Below are 15,052 nucleotides of genomic sequence, written 5' to 3' on the forward strand. Positions count from 1 at the left end.
TAGAACTACTAACTTTTGAAAAAGCGGTCATCACAGAAGTTAACAAACTAAACCTGAGGGATGACAACATTTATCACAACACAAGTGGAGAGGAACAAAGGGCAATCAGAGAGCTATCCAACAACAAGGAGCTGATCATAAAACCAGCAGATAAGGGCGGAGCGATTGTCCTACAAACCTTAGAGGCATACAATAGCGAATGCACAAGATTACTGTCTGATACAAGCAACTACAGAGTCCTCCGGGAAGATCCAACGGAAAAACTACGCATCAAAATTGGAGGGATGGTAGAAGAGGCACTGGCCCATGATTGGCTAAGCAAAAAAGAAGCGGATTTCTTACAACAACCCTCACCACGAATTCCGTATTTTTACTGTATCCCGAAGATCCACAAAAACATTAATAACCCTCCAGGTAGACCTATAGTATCAGGGATCGGCTCCATCCTTGAGCCGCTTTCCAAATTTGCGGACGCTTTCCTTCGCCCACTGATACAATCAACTGACACCTACCTGAGAGATACCAAATCGGTCCTACAACTGTTGGAGAACAAAAGCTTTGACCCAACGAAACAACTGCTACTGAGCCTAGACGTGGAGAGTTTGTACACTAGCCTACCTCACGACGAGACACTCCAAATAATAGAGGAAGTACTATTTTCTAGCCAGTGGAAGTACCAAACACCGCGAGGACTAGTTCTTGAATGTATCTCCCTGGCACTGCAACAAAACTTTTTCCAGTATGAAAAGACCATATACCTACAGAGCCACGGCACCAGTATGGGCAGTACTTTCGCTCCGAGCCTGGCGGGCCTCTACGTCCATCATCTTGAGCAGAACAGGATACTACATACAGTTAACCCATACAGAACCCACATCAATACCTGGAAAAGGTATATTGATGACGTCTTTATCATCTGGGACGGGGAGACAGACACAGCCATCGATTTCGTCAATTGGCTTAATAACCAAAACAGATATCTGAAATTCACTAGCACCATCTCCAACACAGCTATGGTGTTTCTCGATCTCAACATATATGCTGACGGGAACAGACTCAAGAGTACCACGCATTTCAAACCTACAGCCAGAAATTGCTTATTGAGATATGATAGCTTCCATCCCAGGCACCTAAGGGAAAATCTCCCATATGGACAATTCTTAAGGTTAAGACGCAACTGCACAGAACTGACCAACTTTAAGTCACAAGCTGGGGAACTAAAAACAAAACTGTTACAGCGAAAGTATCCCCCTAAAATCATTGAGAAGGCCATGAAAAGGGCCAAGAACAATCACAGGGAAGCGCTCCTGGAGGACAAAATACCGTCACCCGACGAGAAACAAAGACCTATATGTGTCACCACGTACTCCACAATGTCAAACGAAATCTCCAAAATTGTAAATAAACACTGGAGGATATTGAACTGTGGCGGCCTCAATCTGGAAAAACCAATGTATGCACATCGCCGAGGTAGGAACCTGAGAGACCTATTGGTACATACCAGACCCAAGCCTAATACCACTACCAGACACACCGCCATTGGAATACAGGGACACTTTCCTTGTGGGAACTGTAGCAGCTGTCACCTCACGAAGAAAAGTAAGAACTTGACATTCAGAAATGGCACTAATTGGGAACAGAGACAATTCACGAATTGTAACACCAATAATGTAGTCTACATGATCACCTGTCCATGTGGTCTGGAATATGTGGGTATGACCGCGAGACCTGTAAAAACTAGGATAGGCGAACACAAAAGCAATGTCCGCTGCAAAAAATCAACGACAAAAATGGCAACACACTACTTGGCAAAACAACATGGTGTGAATGACTTAAAATGGACAGTAATCGAACACCTGCCAACGGGAATGGGTCTTTTTCAAAAGGAACAACGATGGGTGTTCCGTCTTGGGACACATATCGAGGGGCTGAATGATGATGTGCCCTGGGGGCAACTAACCAGTTGATAGCGACACCCCATGCCATTCATCAAGACTATGACACATTTAAGGGACATGTATAATAACCCAGCGATTTAACTTGCCTTACCATCCTACTGTGGAAACAACATAAGTGACCAACTCCTTGCAATGACTTTGGTTCCTCTATACCAGTATGCAGTGCATAAAGATACCCCTCGCCACATAACATTGCAGTGGCACCGTCATGAAGGTGGTTGAGTATGAACTTAGGAATTCACTGTACTTCCATCTGTGGCTACACCATAAAAACCAAATCCTCATAATGATCGTGGTACATAACTGTGACCACACCACAAATAATGATCCTGGTTAGAAGCATTGTCTGCCATAATCCACGTTTGGTCTCATTACACCAAGGCACGATACACAGCTCCATTTGGCAGATACTAAACCACACGCATGCGCATTGATAACATCCCTAACGCGTGTGCGCATGCGCTCGGCACTACTCCATTGCTCATGCGTTTGCCCTGCTAATCCCCAGCACACGCAGGTGTGTGCATGCGCTCATCACTACTCTATCGCACATGCGTTTGCCCCGCTAATCCCCAGCACACGCAGGTGAATTCCATCGAGCTTAGATGTACGCATACTCTAACCGGCAGAAACCACACCTGGCACCTTACGCGTAACCGGACATACCATACATGGTGTGACGGTAACAAGGATCGGATTTGCCATATATGGGCATTAGCGATATCCGACAATAAGCCAATGACGAGCGGGTAGTTTTTGAGAATTCACAGTACAAAAGGCGCCCAGCTCCCGTTCCGAGTTAAAACCAGCGGAGCAGCGTGAGGGGAACACGGAGACACATTCTGTCCCGAGTTAGTGAGTATGAGTCTGCAGAAAACACCTTTTTCCTAGCAAAAAAGTGAGTAAACAAACTGAAAACATTCTTTTGTTCCTGTAGACTGCATAATTAGCAATCATCCCCTGACGTCCAGAAATGCTCATGAAGCAAGCCATCACTACATAATGAGTATGACCAAATATTTCGAAAATACTATCTGTGTGTCCATCTATGTTATGTGTGTTGTTTGTCATTTTCTTTTCACAGGGCGACTACGCCAAGTGGTGCTCCAGGTGACTGCACCTTGTTGAGCCACCCTGAACAGGGCAACCACATTCATTCGTTTTATTTTTCTTTTTCTCTTTGTAGGTCATGCAAGTGCATGGTCACAAAAACCGCTGTAGGCACACTATAGCCTGTATCTAATATTAATTCACTGTATATAGTCCTGCACTTTTTTGTAAAATACACATATGTTAGAAATACGTGAGTAAGGTGGGAAGTTGTGCCCCCGTCCTGAAGAAGGAGCACTAGCTCCGAAACATGTTGACGCACACCAGAGGTACTGTTCATAGTTACGACAGATAATTACCTCACCCTGCACCCTTTTAACAGTGCCAGCCCGGGGTTGTGAATAAAGTTTTTCTCCAACACCCAAGAGCCAGGTACTTTTTAAACCTTCACTAACCCCACCACTCACGTTTAACTACCCCCTCACTTGCATCACACACACCACACATAGTCCAACTCTAAGTGCTCCCGCGTAGTCGTAGGTCGCAGCACGCCGCATCCCGTTAGAGGGGTGCGAAGACCCCAATGATGAAGCATGACACCAAGGGGCCTGTTGGTGTGTGAGGGGTATTTAACAAAACACTGAGTGTCCCCACACTTGTGGTACACTCGCCGTCCCCTTCACTGTGAGTAGGATTCTTTTTGTTCATGTAACAGTGCCCGTGGAGTAAGAATCCTACATCTATACTCTACCTCCCTCCAATTGTTTTGTTTACGTCATGGGGCATGCTGCAGCGATGTGGTTAAAATGGGTCTTCCAAGCGGTTCTGCCTCTTCATTTTCGTTTGCACCCAGCTCTTGTGCTAGCGGTTTGAGTGAAGCCACCTCTCCTTCCTTGTATGTTTAGGGAAGAGGTGTGGCGCAGAGGCCAGGGTGACTGATTCTGGAACCCGGGGGCTCACTGTTTGATCACCGGCAGCAGAATAACCCAGCACCATGTGACTCCAGGCAATAGCTCGCTTAATCTTCCCGACGGCCCGCAGCGCCTTGACACCTTCGGGTAATTGTTCGCGCTTTACAAATACTGGACATTTCTGCTTGTATGACTGCGCCCCCACCACAGAGGTGTACGTTGGCTTCTCTGCTGATGGGTTTGCTGGTTTTGCCCATCTCTGAGCTTGAGTAACCCACTTAAAATGGTCTCTGTTTTCCTCTTGTGTTTCCTGGCAGCTGGCCCTGCAGAATTCCCTGCGCTACTTCCCTCCTTCCTTGCACCAGGAGCTGGCTCAGGAGTTTGCGGATGAACTGCGGCTGTACGGCCATATCTACATGTACAGGTTCTGCCCTAGGATTCAGATGAGGTGAGCATCTTCCCCGTTTCCAGACAGCTGTATGTTCGATCTGTGAAAAGATCTGTGGTTCAAACTTGTGCTACGTCATTTTAGTAGAAGGTTTGAGGGTGCTATACTGGCTTATGACCATAATACTCCATATCCTGTTTAAATTCATTGAGCTGCCCTTGCAGCTTTGCATCATCCTTATGTCACTTGCTTAGTTCCCACATGATCTAGCTTAATTCCAATGAGCTCTTAGGGATTTCCTACCTTTAGTCATTGTCTCATAAGTCATCATCTCATGTCTGAGGCTGGTTGAAATGCAAGTTCCTGTCTATAGATCGTCATGTGCAGGGCTTGTGCAGTGATGCTGGCCTCTGTCCAAGGTTGGTGGTGAGCCCTCATAAAGGGGGGGAAGCTTGCGCAGATGCCCAGTGGCATGGAACAGGTGATATGGTCCATAATGAACCCAAGGATGAGGGGGCTTTGCTGACCCCTGATGAAAAGGGAATTGTGGCTGTAATTCAGTGCAGCAGGCAACCTTACTCCAGTGGTCCCTCATGTCATCACACCTGCTGCAGGGCTGTTAACATGGCCCTACGGCTACCGATGACGTGCTTATTGACACATTTACTCATGGATGAAGAGGTATCTTAAATTATTCCTGTCCCTGAAGAGGTTGACGTGCTCTTGCCTGCTCACAAGCTTTTCAAACCCATTTCCCATGTCAATAGCTGGTAGCAGTAAAAGTTTTTTGACCAGCAGCGGCCTGTCCTTAAGGGCGTGTGGACCCCGACTCACCTTTTGGCAGATATGGAGAGCATCTGTCAGCCTGACAGATGCTCTTCATGGCCAGGTCAGGCAGCCAGGAGCTAGACACGCGCCAAATGCACAGATGCCTGGCTGCCTGAGCTGAATTTAGCTCGATTGAAGATTTCACAGCCCTGACAGCGAGACCTCCTGAGCCCAGCAAAGCACTTGGCGGTCCCTCCCCCTTCATGATGAGCGGTAGAATCACAGATTGATGAATGTTGGTGTGTGTGTGTGTGTATGTATGAAGGTATGTGTATTTGTGAGTGTTGTGCTGTGAATGAGTGTGTGTTAGTGAATGGTGGGTGTTGCGTGCATGCAGGTGAATGCATGGGGTGTGAGTGTGTGTGCATGAGGCTGGGTGGGTGTATGTGTGCCTGTGTGGCCTGTCCAGCCTCCTTGCTTAAATTACCAGCTGCCACTTCTTCTGGCCATGCTCTCTCACACCATTCTTTCCTCTAGTCAACTAGACACAGCATGATTGATTCTGTACAATGTGCTCAATCCTCACCCAGATCTCCCACACTAATCTTTGATTAAAGGCCAAGCAGATCATTGGAGCCTAGAGACAGATTAACATGTGAACTGTGCCACAGGGCATGCATTCTGGGAAGAGTTCACCACCACGGGGAAGTTAAAACTGGGAGGAACATATGGAATATTTGCACATTCATCAGGGAAAATGTACCTGATCATTGTGTTCACAAAACGCAACATGGGGTGTTGGGTGCATTCAATGACAACATGTCATCTGTTCGATGGAGGACGGTATCAGAATAATGTGTAAACCTATATTCAGTTTGCTGTATCCCTGCAGAGTGAGGTCTTGACTCACAAATAAGAACTCCATTATGGTGGACACTTGTACCTTTGTGTTATCTTGCTGATGAAGAAACCCCAGAAGCTAGAACCCTGACATTTGCAAATTGTGTTCTGCAGACCCTGCATTTCGAACTTGTTTCCCACACACTTGATATTCGTGGAGAACTTGATGCAATTTCTTAGAAATCTGAAAATGTATCTGAAGATACAGAAATGTTAGTGAATCCTTGCTCACACCTCTTAAACAAGTTTCTTCCCCTTAATCCCATATGTTTTTCCACTCTCTCCCCCCCTCTCGTTGCTTTTTCCTGTTTTCTTTCCAATATTATTCCTGTTTTCTCTTCCAATCTTTTATGTTTATCACTCTGCTTGCTCTCCCTCCCCTTCATCTCGTGTCTAGCGTCCTTTTCCACCCACCCACTCACTTTCTTTCATTTTTTACTTCTCTTGTTCTCATCTTTTGTTACTCTGTAACCTGACGTTTCCTTCACTTTAAATGACGTTAGAGATGTTTATTCTGAATTATTGTATGAAATGGCCTTTTTAAGTGTAAGATTCAGTTTTTGTTCTTTGTAAATGGATGCTTGTCCTACCTTGTTGTATAAATATATAGCGCATTGATGCCTTCTGGTTGAGTAAGCTCCAGAAAATGCCAACAATATTAAATCTAATAAGAACCTTCTGCTCGTCTTACTACAGAGCGTACCCCATCCATGAGTACCCTTGCAAGACCAAGAAGGCGGCGGCGATAATGCACATGATCATGAACAACCTGGACCCGGCTGTGGCACAGGTAGGGTCTGCTGGGAAACAAGGAAAGTTCCAACAATCTTTTTTAACCTGATTTACCTAAAAAAAAAAAAACTCAGTCCCCCAATGAAAGCCATTGAGTTTTTTCCACTTTAATGCCCTTCACATTTGGCATCCAAGTGGTTTCGTTTTTACTCCACAATGTATCCAGTTAGTCGCAAGCGCCCTTTACCCTTGTGCCGCATACGCAATCTGAAAACAATGCATTGTGACCCTGGGCAGTCGGATATGACGTCATGCATGTTGTCATTTCCAGAAATAGAGCTCCGTTCAGTACCAAGAAGTGGCTGCTTTTGATACATGTGTGCGGAGCTGGCGATATTTCTGTCACTTCACTGCTACAATGCCTCTTCGTGGTATCACTCTTGAGATATGTGCAGTGAATCACAGAAAACCTTGAATTGTTGTTGTTCATCTGTTAAACTGGCAAAGACAGGAAGGTCCTGTCCCAGATTAAAGAGGAATTCCTTCTTTGTTAGCTAAACTCTAATCTAAATGTATTTCTTGTACCAGCCTGGCAGCCGTATCTATCAATACACCGAGTGTATTGCATTTGTACTCTTGCAAACTGCATACCAACACCCAAGGTTAGGAAGTAAAGATAGTTCTGGCCCCAAAAACTCTTTATTAATTATAACTAATCTGAACTCATCTTGGCACCAACATCACAGCTTCTGAAAACCCCGCTGACCCCAGACCAAGTGTTTGAGAGACTATCCTTTCAGCTGGGTGAACTTTACACTACGTCACGTCTGTGATTTCATTGCATGGCTTGCCCCCTGTTTCCTCCAGGGCGAACACTTTTCCAGCTGTTGCAAAAAATCACAGCCAGGGCAACTGGAATTGTGTTTTTGCAGACTGTTTTCCGCATAATTGTGGGTAGCCACATGATCCATCATTTGCAGATTTTAACACAAAAATTGTTTCTAGCTCAAACCGAACAAAAGTTACTAAAAGTAAAACACAGCAACATGTTTCTGCTGAGTGGAAGGCCCTACACAAAGTGTGCTATGAAATAGAAGGGGGTTTTCCCAAGCGGGCTTTAGGATACTGGCAGGAAAAAGGGGAAAATAACAGCTGAATAGAACAAGAAACCCTGCCAGGGTCAATTTAAAGGTCTCACTGGGGGATCCTTACACTTAAACAAAGGTGACAAGATGTTACATATCAGAGCGGGCACAGCTAGACATACACCTTTTAAGGAAAAATATATATTTTATTAATCATTGATTAAGCTGGATTTGGTGTAGGGAATTCAACATAGGAGCTAGGAAAAACATATAAAATGCCAGTTCATTTGGAATCATATATATTGTGTGCTATACAGTATTTACAATGACATACATTTATTCAAGTCCCACACACTCCCACAGTCATCCACTGCAAATACTCTCACTCACAACCTCAATCAATACACTATTTTACACATTCATGCACAAACAATTATAATGATGCATGGCATTATACAGCCGTTCCGTTAAGGATAAAGGTTCTTAGTTGACATCTGTTGGTCGCTCAAATTCAAGGGCCACCACAGGGTTTTAAGGTCCTGATCAACGTCCTCAGATGGTAGGGCTCAAGTAGAGTCTTTGTATGTTTGGTAGGTATGGTCAATTCTCCTTCAGTGAGGGACAGAGAAGTGGACCCTCGGACTAAAAGGGCAATGGCAATGGCTCTCAGGACAATCGGTTCACTCCTGGCAAGGGATACGGGCAGATGTCGGGGGCGGTCCTGATTTGGGAGCGGTTACACGGACCGCGGAGCGGCGTCCTCTTCGAAGGGTGCGAAGGCAGAGCTCTTTTAGTCAGAGGGTCCACTCGGCTGTATAATAAAGGAACCTCTCCTCCTGTGAAATACTTGGCCCCCCTCCCCATCTCAGAACTGCCCACCTCACGGGCCCCCTGGAAACTGGAACCGCTCCTCGGGGAAACTAAAGGGGAAGATAAATCATCCGGAGGCTGCACTTCAAATCTACTTAGTGCTTCCCCCTCAAGCTGAACCAGTCACTCCACGAATTTTTGACCCTTCTATGTAACCTTCGCACTCTGTGTGTTAAATTGTGTACTTGTCCCTGCCCCCCATGGCCCTCCTCGCCCTGATGAAGGTGCAGCCCAAATAGGCTTCGCATCGAAACGCGCGTTGGCGTGACCCATATGGATGGCACCTATGTAACCCATGTTTTACCATCTTGTTTACCCTATGTTCCCTCCATATTACTATTTCAGTCCTAGCAGCCATTGTAAAATCTGCTCTGCAGGCTGCCATGCATCATTATAATTGTTTGTGCGTGAATGTGTAAAATAGTGTATTGATTGAGGTTGTGAGTGAGAGTATTTGCAGTGGATGACTGTGGGAGTGTGTGGGACTTGAATAAATGTATGTCATTGTAAATACTGTATAGCACACAATATATCAGATTCCAAATGAACTGGCATTTTATATGTTTTTCCTAGCTCCTATGTTGAATTCCCTACACCAAATCCAGCTTAATCAATGATTAATAACATATATATTTTTCCTTAAAAGGTGTATGTCTATCTGTGCCCGCTCTGATATGTAACATCTTGTCACCTTTGTTTAAGTGTAAGGATCCCCCAGTGGGACCTTTAAATTGACCCTGGCAGGGTTTCTTGTTGTTCTATTCAGCAGCACCTACACAAAGTGTGACTGGGCACCTGTCTGTTAATAAATGCTGTAGTTGGGTAAATCGGTACTAATTGGGTGAAACCTTTGTCCAGACAGTATTAAAAGGTGTATAAAATGACAAAATAATCTCAATGTGCCGCATTATACCTCATAATTTGCCTTTTCTTGCCCCATAATGTATTTCACTTTGCTGCATATTTTTATCCTCCCTTGCCGCATAATTAGTGTCCCTGACCATAGCTCTTGTTTGCGCTTGGGTGATTGGAGCATTTCGATGGTCTGATTTCTGCTCCATTTTAGTTCTAGCTGTTGGCGCACGAGTACAGTTTATCCATTTTTGTCAGAATATTCCCTTGTGTCAAAGATCACGTGTCCAGAGTTCTGGTTGGGTTCTATGGTGACAATGTTGCAGGTTTGTTTTTACTATATATTATACCGTACTCCTGTCTTTTTTCAGTTCCCGCAGGAGTTGGTTACTTATGGAGGAAATGGACAGGTCTTCAGCAACTGGGCTCAGGTAGTACTTTTACCTTTTGAAACTCCTTGTCGGAAACTGTAATTTACCAGATTCACACACCTACCTAATGTAGCGGCAGGTGAAGACTTTTTTCCTTTGATATTGTTACCAAACATGTTCATATACCCTCTGCTGTTCGGAGTTGTAACGCAACAAAGGCGCGTAGTAGAGAACCTCATAAAAGGTGTCCGGCCAGTATGGGACTACGGATCATACACAGTAGAGGATGCTTAGAGGGCTGCAGCCAACAGAACGTAAACAGTCTGAGGGTAATTTCCACAAGACAGCCAGCAGTGGTGTTTCTGGACGGCACCGGTCAAATATCCCAATCTTATAGTTCTCTAATGCCCACTCCTGGAGTTCTGACTGCCCACAAAACTCAACCCTTGGTAAATGCTTTCACAATATTAGGAGGGCAACCTAATTTCCTTGTTCACGTTGAACTTTCCAATTCGAATTGCCTGTATCTGTGAAAGCAGTCTGAGGGTAATGCCAATGAAAAGTGCTCGTAGTAAAGAGCATTGCGGACTGGGGTGCATGATGCGGAGGGGATCTGGAAGGGTTGGAAATTGAATACAGAGTGGAACATCTTGGAGTCATTTTTAAAATGGCTCCAAGTGGTTCTTGTAGGCTAGGCCTATAGACGCGCTGCATGGTGCGAGTAACCTGCATGATGCCTAGAGGCAGACCCAAGGAGAGCCGGTAATGAAGCTGATGGGCAGTATGCAAGTGGAGAGGTGGCCTGCAACGAGGAGATTGAGACTGGTGGATGCAGACTTTACAGGTGGCTGGCGGCGTGGAGTGTGAGACTGGTGGATGCAGATTTTAGAGGTGGCTTGCAGCATGGAGCGTGAGATTGGTGGATGCAGACTTTACAAGGGTCAAGCTAGGAATACTCTACTGAACACAAAATGGTGGGTAAAATGTGCAAGACATTTAAAGTGTTGCAAAGTAGGTGACAGAATGTCCTTGGAGAAGTTGATGATGAGAATATTGTGGTTCAGGACAGCAAGGCCTGTCCATGATGAAGGAATATCCCTCTGCCAAGGGGATATTGGGACTTTTTTAGTGAATGCCATATCCAGGATGTAACCGGCATAAGAGCGGAGGCCAGCGTCAGTCAACCATTGTAAGGGTGGTTGTATCTCGGTCAAGAAGGGAGCCTGATGAGGTTGCGAGGAAGAACAACCCTGCACGGTGGCGGGTGACAACCACATGGCAAGGGTGGTAGCACCAAAGAGTGAAACGCTATACCTCCAAGGGGGGAAAGTTACGGAGGGCAGTGAAGGCATTTGAGGATCAGCAAATTTCCGCAAGGGATTCCCTCTAAAGTGCCATTCATGGGACATGTGCAGGCCACACACACCTGACAATATTATTAGAGATCCATGTTTCATTGAAAGCAGATTAATTCTACCTGCAATGCGTAGCTCCAAAGTATATGAATGCCTCCCCTCAGCTGCATTCCTAGATTAATTCCAATTTACTTCTTAAATTTGGAAGGAGGAGTCTGGCACCTTATGCCCCTACATTAAGTAATGAAGCCACACTTGCGATTAACAAGTGGATGAACGATCACATTCTTTCAAAAGCATTCTAACCACATTTTGGTTGGTGTAAATGTATTTGACTCCCAATGCTGAAGTGATCGACTATAGCACGTTAGAATTGGTAAATAAATGCAAAACGTTTAGTGCTTTTAAATATATATTTTTTATTTTGTAATATTTCTTTATTACCTATTTATTCTAATACCTTGATTATATATTGTTTATTTGATAGTTTTATAATTTGTCCTAATAAAATCTTTAAAATGTGTATATATAACATAAGCCAATATGACTCGTAGTATGCCAAGTGGATTTGCCGTTCAAGCACAAAATAGATCTGCACGCCGCCCGCCCCCCAAAAATAGAATGCACTGACCTGGATTGCATTTTGAGATTTATACATTGTATGGAGGTAGAAAGAAATCTGATTTGCTCTGGGCTATGTCTCCCATGGCAGTTCAACTGTTTTTGCCTCTTGTAGTAGCTACAAGTCTAAACAAGTTTACTGAATTGATATGAGGCCTGTGGCAAACTGGGTTCTTGTTGCAGAACCCCCCACGTTTTGCCTGGTTTTTGATGTAGCTTTGAATGAGGTTTACAGGGTCCAAGCTAACCAGGTTCCCAGAACCAGCATTCTTTCCCTAAAACTGTACCACAGTTGGCACAACTTCAGCCCCAATATAAGTCCGAGTAAACGGTACCCCTGGTACCTAGCGCATTGGAATTGAAGAGGGTCCCCTAGGGCTGCAGCCCTAAGGACCCCTCACCAAGACCATGCAAGCTGCCATTGCAGTCTGCGTGTCTTGCAACAAAGAAAACTGAAGAGTCAACATAGCACACATCCCTGTGTGCCATGCCCACAGACACTGCATGAGGTATAGGTACGTCTCCCCTATTGCAGGCCTTAAAGCCCTAAGGCAAGGTGCACTATATCACTTGTGGTCGTACCGGCCTGAGCAGATATGATCCTATAGTCTTCCATATTGTAAATGCACAGGGAAGCCCTAGAGAGTATGTGGGCTGTTATTAAGAGTTTCTCAGCACCATGATGGCTTCACTGTAAACAGGGATGTTTGGTACCAAATATCTCCTCTTAATAAATCCACACTGATGCCAGTGTTGGATTTATTAATAAATGCACACAGGGCACCTTTGAGGTGTCCCCTGAAAATCTACCAAGCTCTGGTGTGGTCTCGGACTAGTCTTATCCAGCCTGCAACCACCAGACATGTTTCTGACGTCATGAGATGGAAGCCTGCACTCTCAGATCCCAAGAACAATGGCTGCTCTGGGCAGTATTGCTTCACACCTTCCCCAAGCTGGAATGGCATTCCAAGGCGGGAAGCTTCAAAAGGCGAAGTCTCCTTTGGAATGCAATCTAGGCATCCCCAGATAGTGGAGGATGCCAAACCCCTGTCCTGTTTCACATTTGGCAGGAGGACAGTCAGGAAAATTAGAGTAGGAGGTGGGCCCACATTCAGCCAGCACCACCCCTAAGGTGGGGCAGGTGACGTGGACCACACTTTTCAGCTTCCTCCATCTTGTTTGAGAGGCAATTAGCTAATTAGAGTCAGTGTTGTGCCCACTCCCCAAAGAAAGTGGACACACAGAGGGTGTAGACGCCCTTAAGGTAGATAGCCCATTGACTTCTACCTGTCTTCCCTGTAAATGCCACTAAATGTAGTATTTCTGTGGTACCCCTGGACCCTGAACTTTAGATTTGATGGACCTAAGAAGAAAACAGACACTGCTGACCCGATAACATAGTACCTGCTGCAGAATTTTGGCAGAAGCCCTGTCTGCTGCCTCCAGGGACATGACCATCATGGTGTGATGCCTCGTCCTGCTACTGTGAGGCCTGCAAGAACCCTGTAGCACCACCAGCCCTTCGCCAATCATCAGACCACTCCCTTGGAGTAGATGAACTACTCCCCTAAAGTCCACAGGCACCGATTCCCGCAGAGTCCAGTTTATCAACTTGCCACTCCCCAGCGATGCACCAACCGGACCAGCGGTGAAACGCGAGGGTCCGATCTACCCCCCCCAAAGTGAGAGAACACCAGGACCTACTGGAGCCATGCTGTAGCAATACACGAGGTACCGGACCACCTGCAACTGATGCAGAGGAGATGAGCCCAATCCTGAATCCAACCACCCATGAAGAAAGCACCAAAGGGGGAAGTTGAGACCCCTGATACCCACTTCATGAGTGGCCTGGCTGTCCAGCAATCATCCCTGCAATTTGCCTGCCCCTGACCACAAAGTCTTTCTTGACGCACAGAGCCCGGCTAATCTATCTGCTCTGCACCCAGCCCACCTGGTCTGAGTACTGATGAACCAGCAGTGATCCTGAGGCACTTGCAACCAGATCTCTAGTTTAAGGTCCCCATGACTTACCTATAAGTCCCCTTGTGCCGCCTGTTTTGAGGTGGCCCTCTTTTCTGTAGCGCATCAGCTACCAACAACTTCAGCACCCTGCTCCCACCCGAATCAGTATGCTCCCGACAATCTGCTGTTGGAACATTGGACCTTGGTCTGCTGCTACCCTAAACCTCAAAGGGGAAACCCTAGAACCGACTAAAATTTGATATGCATTTTTGTTTTTCTCCGTAGACTTTCATTGTGCACAATTATGCACAACAGTAAACTATTTTCCGAACTTTGAAAATTCATAACTAAAAAAGTACTTACCTGTGAATAAAGTTCTTGGTCTTCAAAAATTATATCAAAATCTGTGTTCTTTTTGAAAATTGATCTTGGATTTCTTCTTGAGTGTGTCTCTCATTTATTTCCTTTGTGAGTACAACAAATGCTTAGCACTACCCACTGATAAGCCTAACTGCTTACCCCCACTTCCCATATAGAGCGTTAGTATTCTCTACTTTTGCCTCTGTATACCAAGCTGGGATCTGCTGGACTCTCTACACAGTGTCCTTCATTTTAGTGCACTATACAGAGAGCCAACTTCCTACAAGGCCAAGCATGCACTCCAAAGATAGTTGTAAAACCAATTTCCCACATTCTTAAATGAAAATGTTACTTCTCCATTCAAAAGTTGCCTTAGTGTGAATGTTGCACTGAGAATATAAATAAACTTAGATTTGACTGATGTAGAAAACAAATCCTGCCAATGAAGGGTCTTCATTATATTTACTCAAAATTAAGAGCAGGTCAATTTGACCCATTTGCAAATATTGAAATGTAAACCAATGGGGCATTGTCCCATACTGAGGTAGCAGTGGAGGAATAGTTATTTTGTATTGTTTATTTTGTTTATCATTGTGAATATATACATTAGTGAAGCATGACATGTACACTTTTCTTAGTTGACAAGATAGCTCAGTGAGTTAAGTGTTTGTTGCGGGTATTTGTGTTCGATCTGGAGTCAGATTCCTGGATGCCATTGCACATCTTTCGTAGGTTGACAATGGGAACACTTTTTGCTGGCTGTAAATGAAACCAGTTGCAGAAAATAATGCAGGTAAGTTGACTCAACATTTGAAACTTGAATCAGATTTAGAATTCTCAGGGAACCTATAAACCACACTGATATGCAT

General features: G+C 45.1%; 1 protein-coding gene across 1 annotated transcript in view; it reads left to right on the top strand.

The window, feature by feature from the left end:
• The window catches only part of UROC1 (urocanate hydratase 1), a 196,713-nt gene that overhangs the window by 40,713 nt on the left and 140,948 nt on the right, over window positions 1-15,052 (top strand). The window contains exons 2-4 of the mRNA XM_078661719.1: window positions 4,237-4,367; window positions 6,672-6,765; window positions 9,886-9,945. Of these exons, the coding sequence (XP_078517845.1) occupies window positions 4,237-4,367; window positions 6,672-6,765; window positions 9,886-9,945 (285 nt within the window). The remainder of the gene's footprint in view (window positions 1-4,236; window positions 4,368-6,671; window positions 6,766-9,885; window positions 9,946-15,052) is intronic.

This window comes from Lissotriton helveticus, chromosome 9 (genome assembly GCF_964261635.1).
Source record: "Lissotriton helveticus chromosome 9, aLisHel1.1, whole genome shotgun sequence".
Taxonomy (NCBI): domain Eukaryota; kingdom Metazoa; phylum Chordata; class Amphibia; order Caudata; family Salamandridae; genus Lissotriton; species Lissotriton helveticus.